This window comes from Dufourea novaeangliae, unplaced genomic scaffold (genome assembly GCF_001272555.1).
Source record: "Dufourea novaeangliae isolate 0120121106 unplaced genomic scaffold, ASM127255v1 scaffold98, whole genome shotgun sequence".
In the NCBI taxonomy this organism is placed as follows: domain Eukaryota; kingdom Metazoa; phylum Arthropoda; class Insecta; order Hymenoptera; family Halictidae; genus Dufourea; species Dufourea novaeangliae.
In genome coordinates this window covers 34253-56847 of record NW_015373981.1, presented here as the reverse complement: position 1 = coordinate 56847, position 22595 = coordinate 34253, and the positions used below count along the sequence as shown (strand labels likewise).

General features: G+C 41.1%; 1 protein-coding gene across 1 annotated transcript in view; it reads left to right on the top strand.

Annotated features, from left to right (window-relative positions):
* Nucleotides 1-22595, top strand: part of LOC107187119 (glycerol-3-phosphate dehydrogenase [NAD(+)], cytoplasmic-like) — a 74438-nt gene that overhangs the window by 24322 nt on the left and 27521 nt on the right. The window contains exon 3 of the mRNA XM_015575127.1: nucleotides 19970-20110. Coding sequence (XP_015430613.1) covers nucleotides 19970-20110 — 141 coding nt within the window. The remainder of the gene's footprint in view (nucleotides 1-19969; nucleotides 20111-22595) is intronic.

Here is a 22595-nt window from a genome sequence, read left to right as displayed (position 1 = left end):
ATTTCTTGACTGTTCACGCGCTTAGGTTGCGGGGCATCGCGTCGAGAACGTGAATTTTCGCCGCAGTCGTATTCGAACAGGATTTCCAAGGCAAGCAGTGATGCCAGAATCGTGGGTCGCTTTCCCCCACTCTTTTCTAAATATAGCTCACCGTCTCTCGAACGGCCTGCGCACATGGACAGGGCTGGGATATACCTGTGTGTGTGTGTGTCAGCACGGTGGACGTAAAGTGGGGGTAGCCAGGACGTCAGCACACGAAATGATTTCTGCGCACGCGCTCTGGTTGTTGGGAGTCGCGTTGGTAACGTAGATCTTACGGAAACACCCGAACGGGCCAGCTCACACGGATAGAAGCAAAGTATGCTTGTGTGGCAGAAACTGTGGAATAAAGTGGGGGTAGCCAGGACGTCGTGGTGGTGGAACCAAGTTCCACGATTCTGGCATCACTGGTGGGTCCCCCGCCAACAGAGCAGCCAGTGCGCATGGCCAAACTTCAACTCAAAGCCACCCTAGTAGCCCAGTTCGCGTATTTATTGGACAGACTACGTACTCATCTTCCAGCGCAGTATTCCATTTTTCGGCCTCTTCGGTCTTGCACGCTTCCTTCCACGTTGTCGGTTCCTATGTTTCAACGTTTGCTCTGAATACCTCTTCCTTTGGCGCCGTTTCTGTACTCGGTTTTTCACCATCTTCATTCTCGTTGTTACTTACTGGGGGGTTCGTTTTTCGTTTCGTTATACTGCTTCCGTGGTCTTCCCACCGATCCTGTTCGTATGATGCGCGGTCTTCCTCGTTGTCTTTTCGGCTGACCAACGAAATTTTCCCATTGTATTCTCGTCTCTTCTTTTTGTACATTTTCTATTTCACTATCTTCTTCATTTTCCTTCGGCAGCGATTGATCTTGCAAATCGATGATTACGTTCTCTTCATCATTCTCATCTTCATCGAGTATTTCTTGGTATTCATGATGATACACCGGATCATTCATAAATTTAACGTCACGTCTTATTACTAATTTCTTTGTCTTCGGAATATGTACTCTATACGCTTTGTAATTTCGGTCATAGCCTATAATCACCCCCTCTTCTGTACGAGAATCAAACTTCCCTTTTCCTTGGGATTTGTCTTTCACAAATACTTTGCTACCGAATACCCTCATATAATCTACAGTGGGGGTTTTCCCCTTCCACATGGTAGACGGTATTTGTCCTTGCTGATGTCGCGCACCTATTTCGAATGTAACATGCAGTATTTACTGCCTCAGCCCAAAATTGCGGGGGTACATTCGACTGGCGCAACATGCAGCGCGCCATTTTAACCAGCGTACGGTTCATTCCTTCCGCGATACCGTTTTGCTGGGGAGTATGGGAGGCTGTCAAACTTCTCGCAATGCCATTTATCTTTAAATAATTATCGAATTCAGCGTTCACATATTCCTTGCCGTTATCTGACTGCAATGCTTTTATCCTTTTGCCCGTGAAATTTTCTGCCTCCGCTTTATAGTTTTTAAATGCGGTGAACACTTCACTTTTATTTTTCGCAAAATATACTTCACACCACCGCGATTTATCGTCAATAAATGTGATGAAATACCTTTTACCCGTGAATGAGGGGTGTCTCATAGGGCCGCATACATCCGTGTGTACAATCTCCATCAAGTCTTTCGTGCGGTCTTCACATCCCTTCGGGAATGGTGCACACGTTAGCTTCTCACGCGCGCACACATCACACTCTGACAATTTTTCATTGCCATTAAACTTTAATCCATACACGAGTTCTTTCTTTGCCATTACTTTCAGGTCCGTCTCATTTAAGTGCCCAAGCCTCTGATGCCACTTGTCTATTTCACTTTTTTCACGCATAGTTTCAACATTGTGCACTTTATTTTGATATTCTCTCACGTAATATAAATTCCCGATACGGTCCTCTCGCAAGCACATTGTGTTTTTATTGTCAACCACTATCGCGTCGTTCTTTCGAAATTTCACTTGAAAACCCTGATCAACAACTCGCGATACCGATAACAAATTTGTGCGTAGGTCAGCCACATAGAACGCTTTTTCAACTTTAATTCTGTGTTTTTCACCGCCCGTGTCCACCTCTAAACGCACATCACCGGTACCCGTAATACGCGTACACTCATTATTCGCAAGTGTGAGTTCACTGTCTAGACGCGAAAACTCTTCAAACTTCGTTTTATCGTTACACATGTGCCCCGTACTGCCACTGTCGATACATCACATAGCCGCTTTAACTTGACTATACATTGCCATCTCTGTTGTAGTTAGCATTGTCCTCTCGAATTTTTGTGTCCGAGTAGACGACTCATTATTTTTATCCTGAGTTTGGCGCGCGCTCTCTTGCGGTTTCCTGTCGCCTCTTGACTTACACGCGTTGGCCATGTGACCCATGCGTCCGCATCGATAACATTTGATTTCGTAGGCCCGGGGGTTATTCCTTTTCGCGAACATTGCCCCTGCGCCGATGCGGTTTCTCTACTCTTTCTACCGTCGTAGTTTTCCATAATCCGCGATGTGCGTCCGTAGGTCACCTCCTTCCTGCATACGCGTTAACGCTAATTTTTTCAACAAAGACGCTTTCCGCGCCGGCCGTTTGGATTCATACGTCGTACTTAATTTATCCCATATTTGTTTCGACGTATCAAGGCCATCCAACGCAATTAATTCGCTTGCGCTAACCGCTAATAAGATATCTCATTCCGCTTTTCCGTCCAACTTGATCCATTCTTCGTATTTTGGATCCGTTTGCGCTGGTTTGGGTATTTTTCCAATTACGTATTCCCACAGGTCATTTTTCTTAAAAATGGCCCGCATGTGGATCTTCCACGTGTCGTAATTGTCGCCATTAAGCGGATCGATCTTGATCGTCGCGGCCATATTTCCGTAAAGCACCTTTTATTCTTTTTCGCCGTTCGATTCAGATTGCGATCTTCTCGCAAACATAGAACACGCACTACACACGGCTTATTCTTCAGTACTTTATATCAGCACTACACTTAATTTAACCAGGCGTGGCCTGGGCCCATAACCTGTTAAGGATTTTATTATAACACATCAGGTTCGTCACAATGCGACATACAGCGTCACCCGTGCTGCGAACGGACAACACGCGAAACAAACGGAAAAAGGATATACCAACTAAACAAAAGAATTCCGCTCGTACATAACCGCGTCGCTCAAAATATCTTTGCCATACCAATAAAAACAACTTTTTGGAGGCGACCACCGGCGATCAGCCGAAGCATTCGACGCGCTTTTTCCAGTCGTTTTCGTTTCATATCATCATTGAGGAAGTGTGCCCGATCAATTTTGTAACTGCGCATCTTCAGCTTGTTCTGAACAATCCTACGAACGCTGTCTTTGCTGATCTCGATCTCTTTTGCCATTTTTCGCATTGAACGTTCCGGACTGCGACGGATCCTGCACCTAACCTTGTTCACATTGTTCCATGTTGTTGCGGTGGTAGGACGACCACATCTAGGACGATCCGATGTTCCTCCCAACTCCTGGAAACGTTTCACTGCCTTGTAGACCGTAGATTTCTTGAAGCCAGTCGTTTTAACAATCTCGGCAGTCTTCATTCCCAATTTGTGCAACTCAATGATACTAACGCGCTTGTCATTTCGATCCATTTTGAAGGTAACCAAATATAAACAAACAATTGAAAAGCACTTTCTAACCGAAAATTGTATGATGAATTCAGAAAACCGAAGAAAATTTTGGATAAGTCATTAATGAAAGGTGAAAACTGCATTTTAAAAATGTCTCCGAACTTTTGCGCCACCCTGTACATAGCCTTAACAATAATACTATTTATTGTCATTTAGTTACATATTAAAAAAATTTATATTTCGGAAATACAGTTGTCCCACGACCTACGATTCTTGCATCCCTTGTCTGTAAGTGTAAACGTTTAAAAAATGCGTGGGTGTTTTGTGAAATTTTGTTCAAATTAAAAGAGAAACACAAGGAGAAAAAATGTGAGGTATTCTAGATTTCCTAAACACTCAGCAATTGTCGAGAAGCGAATAAAGACTTATAAAGTATATTTAATAATTCAACTTCAGAAATTGTGATTCGATTTATTTTGAAATAACAGAAATAACGATTTTTTTAATTTGTGCATGTTTCATAATAAATATTACATTTTTTAGTAGTTCGCGTTATTTCTTATTGTACCGTGTACATATTTTAGTTGTAACCATCGATACTCGTTTAAAGATGGCCACCCTCTGCTCCGCGACTAGTCTTCGAAGGAATTTGGATATCCACTCCCTCTCGACAATCTTCTGTGAACGAACTCCGTACCAGCTTGGATTAGCTAGCTTGGATAACACGGTACTTTCACATTCTAATCTTCCAAACATCTCTGGGAAGACTCCCATCGAGCTGCGACTGTTCAGCTTGGCTCAAACGTGGGATATCTTTACTTTCCTTATGTTGGTTTTATTCGTTGTGGACCGAATAGAAAGTAATTATGTGTAGAAAAAGTGAAGTAGTTTATTATAACTAAAGCGAGATTTACATGGATACGGAGAAAACGTGGTTGCTCATTTGAAACCCTATGGCAGAATGTACAACGGAAATCTGTAAAACAAAAAGCCACGCGCTCAAGTCACGGACCCGCCATCTATGTAGGATATGTATGCTGACGCGCTAATTACCGCCAAAGTCAACACCTTACAGCACCACATTTCGGACCGCGTCATACGCGGGTAACAGCGCATTGTGCCTACCACACCCTGACCCTGACCGTCGTGTTGCTACATCATCGACCTACACCGCGAAGCGCATTTCTTCGTCCTTTGCAACCATTAACGAGTGTAGGCAGATTTTGAAGCAATGGAGAGTTACATTATTATAGATATTATAATGTTCATTACAAAACAAGCGGCTTGCTTTTTCACCCTAGCAGCAGGAGATCTACCCTGTATTTCAAACCGCTGTAAAATCAACATTTTAACAATTTTGAAAATCCTTTGAGATAAGTTTATGTATCACTAAAGAATACAACATGTCCAACTTTCAACAAAATCCAACATCTTACTCCAAAAAATGTCAGACCTCCCGTGAAATGACCCGTTGTATAAATAATGAATAAACTTTCTGAGTTTTTGCAGATCTTGCTGCGATTCTAATTTTATCATAAGAACTTCTTCTGACTTTGTTTAATTATCTTAGTCTGATATACGTACGTGTTCTTACAAGGCACAGCAACACTTCATTAGGAAAAGTGAATTTACCATTAATGTGTATTTTGATGAGAGTAGCTAGTTTTTCAAAAATTAAATCGGTATCTAACAATGAATCATTATGAAATTTAGTAAATACTCTTTCTAAAATCAGCGCTGTTTTCAGTCAATTATCGCAAGTATAAATTGAAAGATCCTTTGGATATGTGGCACATGTAAGTTGGATGATTCGTGGGAGGTCCCTAGTAGCACAAAAATATTAGTTAAATATGTTTTTCAAATATTGAAACAATATTTTTTGAACCACACTTTTTAATATGAAATAAGTATTGAATCCAAATATTGTATACATATACAGGAAATGTAAAATAAATATTTAGAAAATATGAGTTGAATATTTAAACAATAGTAAATAAATACTGAAAGTGTTAAAAGAATATTTAAAAAAAATTAAAATAAGTTTCATACGCTGTTTCACGCACCGAAATTATGTAGTCTTATTCGTGATTATACCCCCTCACTCTATTAAACACTTTCTTTTGGCTTCGAAAATTTCTATTCTATATTTGGAGAAAGATATTTTTTCATAATAAAATTTAAATATTTCTTGTATATTCGGAAAAAATATTTCGTTTCGAATATTAAATAAATATTTATTTTATATTTGGAAAAACATATTTTCTTTTTAATATTAAATAAAAAATTTTTTTAGTAATATGAAATAAATATTCTATGTATATTTTGTTACGTATGAAGACACTCTCGTGACCTCTTAACCCTATCGGAAGTTGAAATGCATCCGGCCAGATTACGTAATTGCCCACGAAGTGTTATGGCATGGCCAGATTTTCTTGGAAAACAGTTCCGTTGAGGAACAAGCGTGTCCCCTACTACTTTTAGACTCGATTTTCGGGGTATAAAAAGGGACGCGTACAGCTCATCCTCGGGTTATACTTATTCCAGAAGTCTAGTTAGTGAGATCAGGTATTAAAGTCCCTTTCAAGCATTTTTAAAGGAAGCTAAACTCTGTGCAACAAGCCCCCGCATTTCTTAGTGCGTGAAAACCGAGAAAGTTGGAATTAGCTTCCGCGATCACAACACATTAACATTTGCACATTAACAAACAACTGATTGCTGTCGCATGCGTACTTAGCGTATCATCTTCGCTGCGTCCGCACCTGTTCCACTACGTACTTTTTTTTTTTTAAATTCGACCAAGCGACTTGAGTTTTTTTGAGAAGCTAGAAGGATTAACTTATTAAATGACATGTTTTCGTTATTTCGAAAAAATTACAATTGTTGGAATAGCGAAGAAAATAGTAAAAATTAAGAAGTCCTTTTTTCATTTTTTTTCTGATCCTATAGTGATAATTTAACAAATACCTCTTATACACTTAATTAAGATACATACACACTGAAAATTGCAGGGTATAAGTTACAAACTATTAAAAGTGGTTAGACTTACAAGTTAGAGTTACAAATAACTTACAAAACTAGAAAACTCGTACTTTCAACTTATAAACCTGAAGATTTTTTACTACTTCGGTGCTCGTAGCTTCTTTGCTTTGACCGACGAATTTTGTTATGACTGGGCCCGATAATGGTGGCCTGACCTAGGTCACTCTGAAAGTCACCATCGGGTGTCGATCGAAAACGAAGAGACAGGAATACTGTTTCGTTGGACGACGACTAGAATTGTCATAAAACCAGCTTTCGATTTCACTATTGTTATTAAGCAGAATTATTGATATACAGGGTATTTCACGTAAATTGACCACCTTAAATATATCGCTTATTTTGTATGATAGAAAAAATATCAGGGGAGAAAAATATTCTGTTCGAAGGCGCCAATACGGTGATGGGCCCAATTTTTTTCTCAAGGTAATTTTTTTTCGAGATTTCAAGGTCATCGAATTTTTTTTTAATGGGACTACATATTGTCACTACAACACTCTTATAGCATATAGAAGAACAAATCCAAGGAGGTGCAATATGTTGACCTTCACGCGACCTTAAGCGAAAGAATCATGAAATGTTTGTCAGTAAGCTCAGTACGCGTTCGGGGACGGTAAATGAAGGAATTTCAATTTCATTGTATTCCTTATGCTCGGGTAGAATTGCATGCGGGACATGAGGCAACAGCGTCAGAAAAACGATACTGTCCGGCAACACTGTCTTCGCGTAGGAAATACACAAACGCAGCTTGATGGTAACGGGGAACAAAATTTATTTGTGGGTACTGCCGCTAGATGTCGTATTATCAAGCCGTCCCAAATATCGATTTTGTGTTTCCGCTGGCGTCCGATTGTTTAGATCAGCGCTTCGATCGATTCGAAGTTGGCCCCAAAGGAGTCTCCCCCCTTAAGGACACCAAGACTTACGTCTACAGCGGTTGCTCGTCTTCTAAGAGTAGGTAGTGCGGGTAATAGCATTTTTTTTTCTTCAAATATGTGTAACTTTTCGATGATACACTCCTCAATGCTATCGCAGACGCAATGTTTTCGTTGTCTCTGTTTCCATCTAATGATCTTTCTTTCTGGGTATTAGTTTACGTATTTGACTAACAGTAAAGACAGGATTTAGAATTTCATAATTTTTTTTCTAACTTCTTTTTTAGTCGACATTCGTTGTAAACGTAGTTTTTTCTTTAATCTATTCGAGTAGGAGTCAAATTTTCTGTAGGAATGGCGGATTTTGTTAACTTAAATATATTTGAATCCCCAGGGACAATTAGATGATTAGGTTTTTTTTCAAAGCAGTCTTAGTGAAATGAATAGAGCACATGCAAATTATTAAAAAATGTAATATTTATTATTAAGTACGTATAAATTAATAAAATTGTTATTTTTGTTATTTCAAAACAAATTGAATTACTATTATTCCTTAAGTTAAGTTTATCATTTTCACAAGCCTTTACCCATTTCTGGGTAATTTCTAAATCTTTAGGAAATGTAAAATACTGTATAAGTATGTTAGCGTGAACGTGTTTTAAGTGAAGCCGAAGGCGGATGGCCTGTCGCTGATTGACTATTGGAGAATTTATGATAGGATTTATAGAATGCATGCGGTCTTGAAAGAGGGTGCATGAGACTAAACAGACCCGGCGTCGCATGGTGGCGGGTGTGACGGTTCACGCGTAAGAACAGTGAAAGCGTTGAATCCGTGGATGTAGCACTTTCCGATACTTACGATTACTGACTTTACACCGTCGCACAGATATATCGTTTAGGTTAGGAATTATATGCTAAGACACAACTTGTGAATAAAGTATTTAATACAACGTAGAGGTTTACCGGTTGTACAAAGACTGCCCTAAAATGCTAGCTTACATTCTTATATGTCTTAGGATCTAAAGTCTTACCTAAGGGTAGGGGTTAATGACTAAGGGCGCAGCGCAAAGGTTTGAAGTTCATGTGACTAATAGAAGAGAAAGTTGTGAAAAACAGAAAATGAGTCAGAGAGATAAGTTGTAGATGCGATTGGTCATCACACGGGGGGTTGTTTATGTAAAACAGATGAGTGACAGTTTAGAGATGGCAAGCAACCCGACGCTGCGTTGCCTTTACAATAAGGACTTTGTTCCTGAAGGATCTGGCCATGGAGTGGGGAAGGCAGTGATACCTTTTGGTAAGAAGACTGTGTTTGACCGCTCAGCACTTACCCCAGAATCTCTGAGGAATACGGTTCTCGTTAAAAATCTAGGCATCGATAGAAATTTCTAATATATATTTTTACCCTTCGTATTTCCATTACAGTGTGAACAACATTTTACCGAGCACCCAGGCATGTTTTAAATGTTCACACCACGTTTACACTATTGCGGCCTGTAGAATAATGATCGTTTCATGAGTTATACTTTAAGAAATTAGTGGACTGTATGTTGATTTGCATTGACATGGAACGAGCCAGGATGGAATGGATGTCTGGTGACATCCGCGTAGCAAAGTGTACACGTTTTGGTTTTGTGATCAATTTATTGAGTCAGTGTGTAATAAAAACAAGAAAGTGAGCAAACCTGCAAGGTGTGAATAGTGTGGTCAGGCCATGTGAGTCTGAATGATAAGAACTAATGTAGAGAGCTTTTTATTATAAAGTCAATGGCCACACAATGAATGTTTTGTTTTTGTAAGAGAGTCTGAATAAATTGTGTATGATTACCGTGTAGTGGATGTAGAATGACTATGATGATAATTGCAACGAGGTGGTCGTAAAGCACCTCGTGCCCTCAGATGATTAGCTCAAAGAAAAGATCGACGTCTCGTTGGATGAGTTGAGCTGGTTCTCTTGTCGGTGAGTCGAACTGTGTGTTGATTGGATGATTCGCACTGGTGTGCTCCGTTCCTTTCGTCCAAAATGCACAGGTCACAAAAATGTTGAGCCGTTCGCGTTGAGTACTCGGTCGTGAAAAAAAAACAAAAATGATAAATGACAAGATGTCTTTCCGCTCGCATGCTAAGAAGGCGGATGTGACGTATCATCACGTGACACTGGTGATAAGTGCAATTGGTGCGTTCGCTGAGTGACGCGCACGCCACGCGCCGCTATTGGTGCGTGATGTGCGCTGAGTCGACGGTGATGATGCCGATCATAACCGATGCATCGTTCATGGCTGATCGGCCGTTACATGATCGGTTCGTTGGTGATCGTTGGGAGGTGCTGCCCTCGTCAATTGATTTGTCTAAATATTGAACACGGCCTTTTCCGGAGATTTCTTTCTTCTTTAAAAATGTGACGTGAATCTTCGCCCGTGAAGCACTGGTGAGCTCTGCTCGCAATGAAATTTTAGATGATTACAAAACAAGAAAACAACTCTAACTGCAAAACACGTTTATATTTCTCGAAGATCAGAACTGGAATGGTCTCCTTTACAAAAACAATCGTTAAAATTATGTTTTGTTAATTACAATATGTCCTTAATTACTAGAAGCCAATCAATTAATTATTAGATTATTAGACAATTTCTCATTCGTCAATACATTTCTTTTAACTATTAATTTTTTTATTTCGTGAGTATTAAACGAATTAGCTATGATTCAATACACGTAGAGAAAGGGGTAAAAAGGGAGTTCAAACGTTTAAACATGCGTTTCTAGGTAGGTATTGATTAATTTATAGAAGCTCCCACAAACCAACGCAAATTATTCGCAGCGGCAGAGAATATGTCGCCGCGATAGATTTTTTATAGATAATTTTTTGCAGAAATTTTTCGCTTTGGTGTAAACAGTCTCATAAGACGCCATACATTTTATACTGTTGCGAATCTATCGCCGCGAAATACATATTGGCTATTGACTTCCGGTTAAGATGTAAACAGAGTGAGAGGAAGGAAAAAGACAAAATTAAATAAGAAAAAGTGTAAGAAAGTGAGAAAAACGAGCAGAAGGGGTGCAGAGGATAGGAAGAGTAAAGAGAGGTGGCAAAGATAGGAGAATATAGAGTGGTAAGGGGAGATTAAAAGGAAAGAAAAGGAAAACTGAGAGGTAAGGTCAATAGAGAGCAGATAACAGGAAAGGCTAGAATAGGAGAGCGGTAAATAGTAGAAGGAAAAAGCAACAGATGGCGACAAAAGCGGAGTCAATAGGAAATAGAAGGAAAGCAAAAGATAAGACATTAGAGCTTTTTGGAGTGAGGAAAGAGAGCGAGACAGGAATGGAAAAGAGAATAGAGAATATGGTGGGTGAGAGACATGGAAGAACTGAAGAAAAGTTTAGAAGAGAGTATGGAAAAAATGCTAACAGAGATGAAGGATAGCTTTGAGAAACAAATAGAAATAATGAGAAAGGAAACGAAAGAAGAAAGAGAAGCGAGAGAGGAGGAAATCTGGAAAGAGTAAAAGGGAAAGAAGAGAAGACCGAGTTATTGAAGAGGATAAGAAGCATAGAGCTGGAACTGGAAAGAAAAGTGAGAGAGAAGAGAAGAAAAAATATAATAATAAACGACACAGAACTAGGAGAGGAGAATTATAAAAAAGACGGTAGAAGAGTACATAGAAAGAACCTTGAAAGTAGAATATGGCGGAGAAAATTCACGCCGTAAAAGGTCTGGAGAGAACAAAAATGATAATCGCGACATTGGAAATCTGAGAGATGAAAAGGCAGGTGATAATAGGAAAAAGGAATTTACCAGCAGGGATATACTGGGTGGGGTAATAACTATGTCCACTTTGAATATTGCCGTTATTTGTAATAATACGAAAAAATGGTATATACAAAACTTACACGGTACAGAGGGGGACATATTGTGAAACATTTTCTGCGTGGATGAAGGCATAGAGGAGATTTCAAGGTCATCTTTCTTTTTCTTAATGGAATGTTTTTTTTTTGTTATCGCGATGTGAATGCCGGTGTTGAGACGACATCAGCGAGCTATCATTGAAGGTCATGCAAAGTCAAATGTGGTAGTAAAATAAATTTTCTTACATTGCAGGAGATGCTCGAAGTGGTGACCGTTTGTGTCAATGCAAAGTTGCAATCTTCGTATCGCTGCATCACGTACACGTCTTATCTTTTCTGAACTTATTATAGCACATGCCGCAATTATCCGTTGTTTCATATTTTCTGGTGTACTGGGTACTTCTTGATAAACAGCATTTTTCAATGCTGCCCAGAGAAAAAAATCTAATGGGATTATATCTGGAGAACGAGGTGGCCAAGAAACTGATCCTTCACGTCCTATCCATTTAGTTGGGTAAAGTTCGTTCAGTGCATCTCTTACTCTCCGAGCATAATGTGCTGGACACCCGTCGTGCTGTAACCACATCATTTGGCCAACGTTTAGTGGTACATTTTCTAATAAAGTCCCCTATGAAATAATACAGCATGTGCTAGAATAAGTTCAGAAACGATAAGACATGCACGTGATGCAGCGATACGAAGATTGCAAGTTCGCATTGACGCAAACGGTCACCACTTCGAGTATCTCCTGTAATGTAAGAGAGTTTATTTTACTACCACATTTAACCGTGCATGACCCTCAATGATAGCTCGCTGAAGTCGTGTCAACACCGGCTATCACATCGCGATAAAAAAAACATAGCATTCCGTTAAAAAAAATAGAGATGACCTTGAAATCTCCTCTATGCCTTCTCCCACGTAGAAAATGTTTCACAATATGTCCCCCTCTATACCGTGTAACATTTTTTCATATTATTACAAATAACGGCAATATTCAAAGTGAACATAGTTAATAACTATGGCAATAGCCCCACCCTGTATAGTAGTTGGTACCACCAATGAACGGTTCGGGCATTTTTCTACACAGATCCATATGGATCATCTCACCCGGTGTAGCTGTCCTCTCATTTACATTTCCTTTAAAGGGTAGTCTATGAAGTTTCCCATATTGACAGGACTCGCAAAATAGACCTTCCGTTTTTTGGTTCTTCAATCCTGGAATTAAACCATTGTTTCACATCTTCTTCATGGTCATGAAGCTTCTACGTCCCATTCTCTCGTGCCACGTCATAACATTGACACTGATAGCAGCGTTTGCTTCGGTTTTACTGATTCGAAACACCATTTTATAAAAGTGATTCGGCTGCTTAATTCCTACGGCTAGGAGTCTGTTGCTCTAAATTTCCGTGATTCCTCTGTGGAAAGTTACTCTTAAGTCTTTATTTGTTGCCGCTCCCACGGGGAATAAATTTTTCTATGGTTTGGGTACAAACAGTACGTTTTGAATTATTCTTGGTTCCCACTCACCATTGACTAGGGCGTGTACCTTTTGTAGGAAGGCGAGCATTCCAAACTGAAAAGGGTTTAGTCACAAATGAGCGGTCACAAGTTTAACGTATAACAAACATATATTTCCAGTTGATCTGTTCTGTACAAGATGCTGGTTCAGACTGACTCGAGCAGTCCCTTCGACTATGAAAATGTCTTCTGAAAAACAGTGGGGCGCACTCCCAAGTGGACGTGCCCTCGATGCGCTCAGTCAATTCGTTACGCACAGCCGATTCTCGAAAATATACATCGTCTCCAGACGTCTCGTTAAGAGGCTGTGCGTAGAGACACACAAGACAAAGTTTTAATTCTTACACTTTATTGAGCCCCAAGCTTCTATCTCTATTTCCGAGTTTTTTCCAGTTTGTACTGTGATTTTATTCTTTTCACACTTGTGACAATCTGTGAACCATTCGCGCCAGAAACACATGTGTCTAGACGCTGCACTGTCTGCCAGCCATTCGTCGTTGCTATTAGAAGCAACGAGATTTTTTTCCTCTACGACTAAAGCCTGATGCTTTTGACTTTCGTTACATGTATAGGATCGTAGCTTTGCTTGCCTTTTCCGGCATTCTGGCTTAAAATGCCTTTTCCTTTTACAGTAAAAGCATCCTGCGCCAGGCTTATCGACTAGCTTATTTACCGTATTCTTATTATTTGGTTTTGTACTAAACTTTGACGATTTACCTGTGCTTAGACTTGCGAAAGCTGTTGCCATTTCTTCTGATTCGGTCAGACGTAGCTCCTCTTCTAACAGTATCGACGTCAGATTATCATACGTTTGCTTGCATTCTTCTGTTGAATCCCATGCCATTATGAAACTGTTGTATTTCAGTGGTAGACTTCCGAGTGTACTAACTGACGTAAGTCAATATTTCCGCGGCGTCTCAGTCCGACCGTTTCCTTACAATGTCACAAACTTCTGGACAAACCTGTGCCTATTTCATCACAGGGAGCCACTAGGAAAGATTTTCGTGAACGCACCTGAGCCTATTTCATCTCAGGGAGCCACTAGGATTGTTACTATGGGCCTCGTAACTTTAAGAATTCGATACACTTCGAGCGGTAAAAGTGTGCCTTATATATATGTATAAATGTATATTCAAGAAGTAAAAAGTATATTCAACATTTTACAATTGTTAATGTAAGTTGTGATCGCGGAAGATAATTCCAACGTTCTCGGTTTTCACGCACTCAGAAATGCGGGGACCTGTTGTATAGAGTTTAGCTTACTTTTAGAATCCTTGAAAGGAACTTTACTACCCGATCTCACTAACTAGACTTCTGGTATGATTATTAAATTCGAGTCTCAAAGTAGTGGGGAACACGCCTGTTCTTCATCGGAATCAGTTTTCTAAGAAAATCTGGCCACGCCATAACACCCCCTGGGTAACTACGTAATCTGGCCGAATGCATTTCACCTCCTGATAAGCTTAAGAGGTCACAAGATCGTCTTCGTCCCTAACAATGCAAAAACGAAGGAGAAACACAGTACCTCACTATAGCATTCCAAGATTAAACCGATAACTATGATGAAAATAATTTCATTCGGAATTTTAATTCTATCAAAATTCTTAGTTCATTCACATTAAAAAGAAAACAAATATTGATCGATGATCAATATTTTTTAGTTAGCGATTAATAATTAACTTCATCAATTGGCTGAATTAATTGCAAATTATTAACTCCATCAATTGATTGAATTAATAGCGAATGATTTGACGATTACTTTTTTAATCGTAGGAATAAATCAATCAATCAAACTTAAAAATTTCAATGATTGATGCCCAACCCTGCCCGAAATTGATCTCACGCGTCATAGCTGTTATAAGTAGGTAACTGGCGGAGCAGAAAAAATTCAGGTTTTCTCTGCGACAAATTAACGCTGAGCAATGAACTTTTTGTTACTGTGGAGTACCTGGATGAGATATTAACAAATAGCCCAACTAATTTTATAAAAACAAATTAGGTAAATATTTAGAATAGGGGAGGCAGTTCCAAAGGCCTTGCCCTTGAAATATGTTGTCACCCTCCTCAGTGACCTTCAGAAGGTTTTAGCCGTAGCTCTTTATTTGCTAGAAAATCATTAACAAATAAATTTTGCAATATAACGGTGTATGTTTAACTTTATAATTTAAATCTTACCTAGTATAAACACTATATTATTAACATATCTGCTTCTGTAAGTGAATGCGTGGGCTTCGCCCCTCCCCCTGCATCCCCGCCCTGAAAAAAATCTAGTTCTAACCTAGTTTAGTTTAGTTTAGAACGTGGTTTCCCGGGAGAGGGGAATTTCGATTTAGCTTTAACCTAGTTTAGTTTAGTTTAGTACAAGGTCTCCTAGGGGGTCGACCCGCCGGACGACGCGGTCGGAGTGTTGAAGCGCCAGAGCCGGCGGCTCGCTCGCGAAAAGTGGCGGCGCCAGCTGTTTGACAGTGGCGCCGCCCGGCAGCGAGCCGTGGGCGCGGTCCTGCCCGTCCTCGATGGATGGCTGGACCGTCGGCATGGCAGGCTAACCTACCGGCTCACGCAGGTGCTCACTGGGCATGGTTGCTTCGGTGAGTACCTGCGGAAAGTAGGAGCCGAGGCGACGGCAGAGTGCCATCAGTGCTGCGCGGAGGTCGACTCCGCGCAGCACGTGCTGGAGGAGTGCCCGGCCTTTGCCAGGGAGAGGCGGGTGCTCCGTCTAGCGGTAGGGGGAGACCTCTCGCTCCCGGCCGTGGTTGCGGCCATGGTGGGGAGCGAGAGGTCGTGGAGGGCGGTGTCCTCCTTCTGCGAGACCGTCATCTCGCGGAAGGAGGACGACGAGCGGGACCGCGAGGCGCGCGATCCCGCTCGTCGAGAGAGGAGGAGAGCGAGGCGGGGTCGGGGTCGGGGCCGTGGGGCCCGCACAGCCGGCCCCGACGACGCCGGCGGGGGAGGACAGATTCCTCCCCCGTAGGCGTCTCCTCGCTCTCCGGCAGGCGAGGCCTGCGTGTATGGGTGGACGCGTGCGTGGATATCGGGAGCCGGAGCTTCGGTTCCTGTGGCTCGCGCCTTCGCGCGCGCGTCCGCCGGGGCCGCTGATACGGTCGGGGTGGGGTCCCCGACTGCATCCAAAGCGGTCCGGTAGTGCCGACGTCAGGGTGCAGTCCCCTAGGGGTGACCAGGGCAGTGGTCACCTCTGGGGGGCGTTCGATCGCCCCCACGGAACGAGCTCCCCGATAAGGGGAGCATAGGCGCGGTGGTGGCGTTGCGTTCACACGAGATCCCGCCACCACCGAGTTCCGCCCGAGTAGGCTGCCGCGGGGGTTTTAGTGGGTAAGAGTCCCACACTACCTCGGAGTCCCACCCCAGGACTTCGAGGTGTGCATAATGCATTTCCCCCGCGTAAAAAAAAAAAAAAAAGGTCTCCCAGGGGAGGGGAAGTGCGATTTTCCCCCCAAGGCCCAGCTGTGACTCAAGCGTCTGTAGCTATCTCGTAGCCCTGCAATAGGACTACAGTTGACGTTACCCGGGGAGGCTGTTTCCCCTGACTTGCCAACCGTCCCAACTTTTTCAGGCCTGGGCCACATGGAGGTGGGGAAGTACTCGTGCGGGGGCGGAGAGTTACAAGGATCGTCCCATCCCTACCTAATATATTAGTTAAAGGAGTATGGACGTCGGAGCAACCGCTCCTTCGTCTCCTGAAGTGAGTACCAGCTCACTCTTTGCTTCACCCACAGACCGAGTATGTACAAGGGTGGTAATCATCGTATGTACTATTATTATTGAGGGAGAGCTGTATCGCCTCTTTCAACCCCCTATCGTTACCTACCTATGTCCCGAGTAATTCAGGAACCTCCCCTCCTCTGTTTACCCTTTGTCAAATTACCACCCCCCAATCAAGGTCAAGGAGGGAGTCCCGAGACTACAATAGCGATACATGGAGAGGCCTTTTTAGCCGAGCTCAAGAAGTGACGTGGTCGGGTTCATCGATCACCTCCCCTGGGAGCTGCAATGGACCATAAATGAATCCATCGCCAAGTGATTTTAGTCTAATGAAAAGATGGGTTGTGAATTTAGAGTGGTGAAAACGAAGTAGAGTAGATCACGTATACCCGCTCCCTAGTGTGTACAAGGAACAAGACGCAGAAAGATAACCCACCGGACTTTACCGAAATTTCTCTGAGGAGTAAATATCAGTTACATCAGGAGCCATCCCCCGCGTTCTGGGTCTGTTATCGCATCATTCTCTAAGATTGATGCCCTCTATCTCCGACATACCACGGACGTTGCAGCGTCTGCCAAGCGCCCCATGACCCGTTGACGACTGTGTTCTAGGGCCATGGTTTTTACCGGCACGTGCCTGTTAAGGCGAGGCCTGTTTTAGTAATGCCTTACTGATACGTTCGGAGCTTCGTCCGCAATAGACTGCCTTCCGAACTACGATGGTCACGCAGCTCGTTGGGCCGATATCTCGCAAAGGGATGCTCTTCATCCTTCCGAGACTCGGGTTACCAGTATACGCTCCGCTGATCGGTATCGGATCCGGGCCCCGTCGCGTATAAATCTACTCAATTGCACGATCAGTCCTCCGAAGAGTACCAACCCGATATGCCCCCCCCCCCTCCCGTCCCTCGAGCCCAAATGAGCAATCCTGTTCTTTGTCTACTTGTCTCTCTCCCTGTTTGGAACTATTGATAGATCCTTCCAGTTTGATGTGTGACCACGCATCCTTTTCCATTGTACTGAAACGTTCAATTAATCTGTCGAAACCAGACACTATTCTGTTGCTATTACAGGTGCGTCTCGGTGTACCCCCATCGACGCCAGCAACAGTGTCCCATTTCGGTGTGTTAACTTAACCTAAGGACCACGGGAAGTATTGTGACCTGTGTGTTGCAATACTAGCAAATCACCCCCAACTTCCCGTCTACGGCGGTCTACGAGTATCAAACTTAGGTCAAGTCTCATGCCCATTTCTTGGTACCCTCGCATTCCACGTCCTCCACTGATCCGATAATACGACACCCTCTCTCCCGTACAGAAGTGCATTTCGAAAGCCAACCTTCTCCCGAGGTTCGGGGGGGGGGGGCTGAGAGATATTTCCGTGCCTGGATTCAACAGGGTTCCCCATCTATCTCGTCCTACACGCTATCTCTTCACGGCCGGTCTACTTGATCCTAGATCCTGGCAATCTCATACCCAAATCTCAGATCAATCCCAGACCGTATCCCACCGTACTTCCTCTTACGAGGCCGAATCCGTGTTTTATCCTATTTACACGACCAATGTAAATTCCTAGGATATCCTGTCCTATCATCAAGACAAACTATAAGCCCATAGTTTTCCCGGTTCCGGGGGGGATGAAGAGAATATTCTGGGCAGAGTGCATGAAGTCACCGATCCTTCTAACTCTTCTCCCATTCTCTCCACAGGTGGTTCTCGTGATCTCATCGTAAAGTAAACACTAGCTCTGTCATACAACTCCCAATACATATCCCTAAGTACCCTCCTATATCGAGGACGGAATCACATTGTCTTAATGACTTAATCACTTACCCCGTTTCTTATTTCTATATTTACATAACATCATTCCTCACTTACCATTTTATTTTCTCGTTTCCCATAATTGCCTGCTTAATAATTGTATTTATTTATTTATCTGGCATCTATATTGCATTACCATTATTTATTATAATTACTTCTTTTCTCTTTTTTGTTGTTGTTGTTTTGTTGTTTGTTTTTTTTTTATTTTTTATTATTATTTTTCTCTTTTTTTTCCCTTATTTCTTCTTACTCCTAGCAATCTTATAACTGCAACCTACATCTAGTTCAACCCTTATACACATGATACAGGCATTACTTCGTATAGCTCTAACCTAACCCTAACTTCATTTTAATTTACTCAGAAATGAAGTCGTGTTAGGTTAGAGCTAGATTTTTCTCGGGTTGGGTGTGCAAGGAGAGGGGCGCAGCCGCCTCCGCAAACTCCCCCGTCAAAGCAAATTCTTGAAGAAGCAGATATGTTAATAATAAAATGTTTATACTAGGTAAGATTTAACTTATAAAGTTAAACATATACCTTTATATTGTGAAATTTATTTGTTAATCACTTTTTAATATATAACGTGCCACTGCTATAATTTTCTTAAGATCACTCAGGAAGGTGACATTTACAATATATGTCAAGGTTAAGATCATCGGAGCCCTTCAATACTGAAAATAACTGCTACATTTTACAGACTTTTTTGTTCATAACTTTTTAATAAAATACGAGCGACGGCTAACCCTTCAGAACGTCACTGTTTCCACGATTCGGCGGTTCACCGAATTCAAATCCCACCGTTTAAACGTCCGCGATGCGATCGAGTAAACACGTGATCGCCATGCAAAAACTCGCGCGAACCGTTGGCGAGCCAACGGTCGCACGCACTGTCAACCGTTGCGATCTAAGCGCAACTCAAAGTCAGCAGAACTATTTGAACTCCACGAGCGATAACACGTATCAAAACCGAATTGTTACTTGCGTGCATTTTACCAAGAACATTCTCGCGTCTATTAAAGTTTGTACATACCGTTGCGGTATCGTTTTACTGCAAAGCGACTTGTAAAGTCTCCATCGTGCTGTATTCGTCATCGTTTTGTGCCGTAATTTTGACTATTAAACTGTTTATTGAGACGAGCCTATCGGCGAATAAACTGTGTCTGTGCACGAACATTCTGAGAGCACCTTGCATTTTTTGGTGACCCAAATTCTCTCCCCCACTCACGAGTGGGTCGAAACAGTCACTGAGGAGGGTGACGTTCATAATATATGTAAAGGTCAAGATCATTGGAGCTGCCTCCTTCATTCTAAATTTTTTCCAAAAATTAATTTAAGCCCGAATTAGTAATTCTTTTTACTTTTCATGTTTTAAATTGATAATAGAGAATGTTTATGCGCTAAATATACATGCGACTTACACATACATATTATATACACAGTTTCACTTCACATAAGATTTACAAAATCACTATATTTTCTTTAACAACTAAATGGAAATTAATACTGTATGTTGTTGTGATGCTCTAGGTTGCCATTCCCGATGTAGTAGAAGCTGCAAAGGATGCGGACATCCTCATTTTCGTGCTCCCACATCAATTCATCCGAAGGATATGTAAAACACTGTTGGGAAATATTAAGCCTACAGCAGTTGGTCTTTCGTTGATAAAGGTATAAATTTAGACCAACCATACTTATCAATTCCAATGCAACCACTCAAAATTTAGTTACGTTGCAACTTCCAATTGATAAAATGTGATACTTTATCAGCTGTAAGTTAACGCTTATAGCTGAACAGCTTTTATATAACATTAATATGAACAAGTGCAACGCTTCAATATTCGCTTGTTTTCATTTTTCGGAAAATAGTCATGTATTATCCCTTTCAGTTCTGACTATTACCCGCCAAATAACCTATCGGATGATTTCACTTGTAGTCTTATTTATATTTCACTATTACTGTAAACAAATTTTGTTTTTCATTATATGCATACGTGCGAAACTTTTAACACGATGTTATTCCGAAATTTGTTACACTTTCATGATCAGTAACTTCATAAATCAGAAGTAAACTTACAAACCTAGTTTTAAAATGTCTTGCTGTAGCTGTTATTTGAAGATTTTAAAAATGTAATGCTTTTAAATACATCTAGGGAATGTTTTTACATTGATATATAGGTTTAACATTTAATCTATTCATTATCTGACAATTTTGGGAACATTTGCTATTGCTATTACGTGATTTGAATTTACGATCTAGCGTCGGAACATCTTACAGTCTCTTATAAGGAATATAATACATATTAGGTCAGTAGTTGTAATGAATTAAGACACATACATTCATAATATTGAATATTGCAAGGACATATTATAATTATTAGTTTCAATTATCCGAAAAAAACATTTAATGTAATGTTACTTTTATAAAAAAATCTCATTGATTTATTGGTCAAAGTTTCGTGACGGTGTATTTAATGAAAATTTGTTCAACTAGCTAGCACGCTGGTATGTTGTTCGGCATGGATTTAAGGGAGGAGACTCCTTTCGGGCCAACTCCCAATCAATCGAAGCGCTGATCTAAAGAATCGAACGCTAGCGAAAATACATAATCGATAATTGGGACAGCTTGATAATACGACATCTAACGGCAGTACCTACAAATAAGTTTTCTTCCCCGTTACCATCGAGTTAGGTTTGTGTATCTGCTACGCGAAGGAATTGTTGCCGGACAGTATCGACTTTTCTTACACCGTTGCCTCATGTCCCGCATTACAATTTTGCCCATCAGGAGAACGATGGAATACCTATGGCCTACGGCTCGTGGCGAAATTTCGATTCTCGCCGAATGTAGGAAAAGAATAGCGCGATCGAAAGAGATTCGAGAATGAAAATATTTACGTTCTAATGTGTGCAACGATAAACCTTTTCTATTCGTACTTACAATGATGTTTATTTCTTTTCATTAATGAAATTACATACGAAATACGTGAAATGGCATTCCCGAGAAACAATAGTTATTTATCATTTATTGTCCTAATTGATGCAGGTGTTATATACTTACACATATACAGGGTGTTCGACAACTAATGGGAAAAAATTTAAGGGGTAATTCTTTGAGGCAAAATAAGACGAAAATCAAAAATAACGAAATTGCGAAAAATGCTTCGTTTGTTAGTTGTAAGCGTTTAAAAATTGACCCAAATCATGGCAATCCGCGCGCACGGAGTGTCAGCGGATCACGGCTCATCAGGGGCATGCAGTCACTTTAAAGACTCAACGACGTGCAGGAAAAGTCGGTAGAACAGCTGTTTACTTACCCCGTAGAAGATGTCGATAACTTGTGCCCGCGGTATTTGAGTCGAATCCACCTGTATCGCATTAATCCTGATTACTCGATAAAATTCGCAAGAAATGTAAATATCTTCTTACGAATATTATCGAGTAGAGAGGGTTAATGCCCCCTCTAGTTGTCACGTATCACAATTGTCCTGTCCACGAGTATCCATGGAATTAATCCGCACATGCACGTACACCAAAGAAGTCCGCGAAAAGTGCCCACACACACTGAGCGATTGTCACATCCGCGAAAAATGTCCATACACACTGCGCAATTGTCCCGACCGCGAAAAATATTCACACACTGCGCGATTAAGTAGACCCGCGAGCTGTTCCTCTGTTGGGTTTAACACTCTACAGGTTACACAAAACTAACACTCAAAATAATCAATTTGAAACTATTTAACACTAACTTTTATACTAATGTTTAACACGCTATAATTAATAAAACCTACAATATTTAATAAAACCTGCAATAATGAATAAAATCGACAATATTTAATAAAACTTCCAATAATTAATAAAATCTACAATATCAAATAAAACCTACAATAATTAATAATATCTACAATACTTAATAAATCCTACAATAACTAATAAAACTTACAATAATTAATTTGCACTTTTTATAACGACGACATACGCGACACTACTAAATAATCAATACGTAATCGCTATATAAACTAAAACTTAGTTTTCCGAACATGAACTCTATTTGCTCGTAGAATGCAAAGGGCACCGTTCGGAAAGGATGATTGATATTGTTGAACTGATCCTCCCTCGTTAGGATCGATGTGGCGTAATAGGTCGATCCCCACTC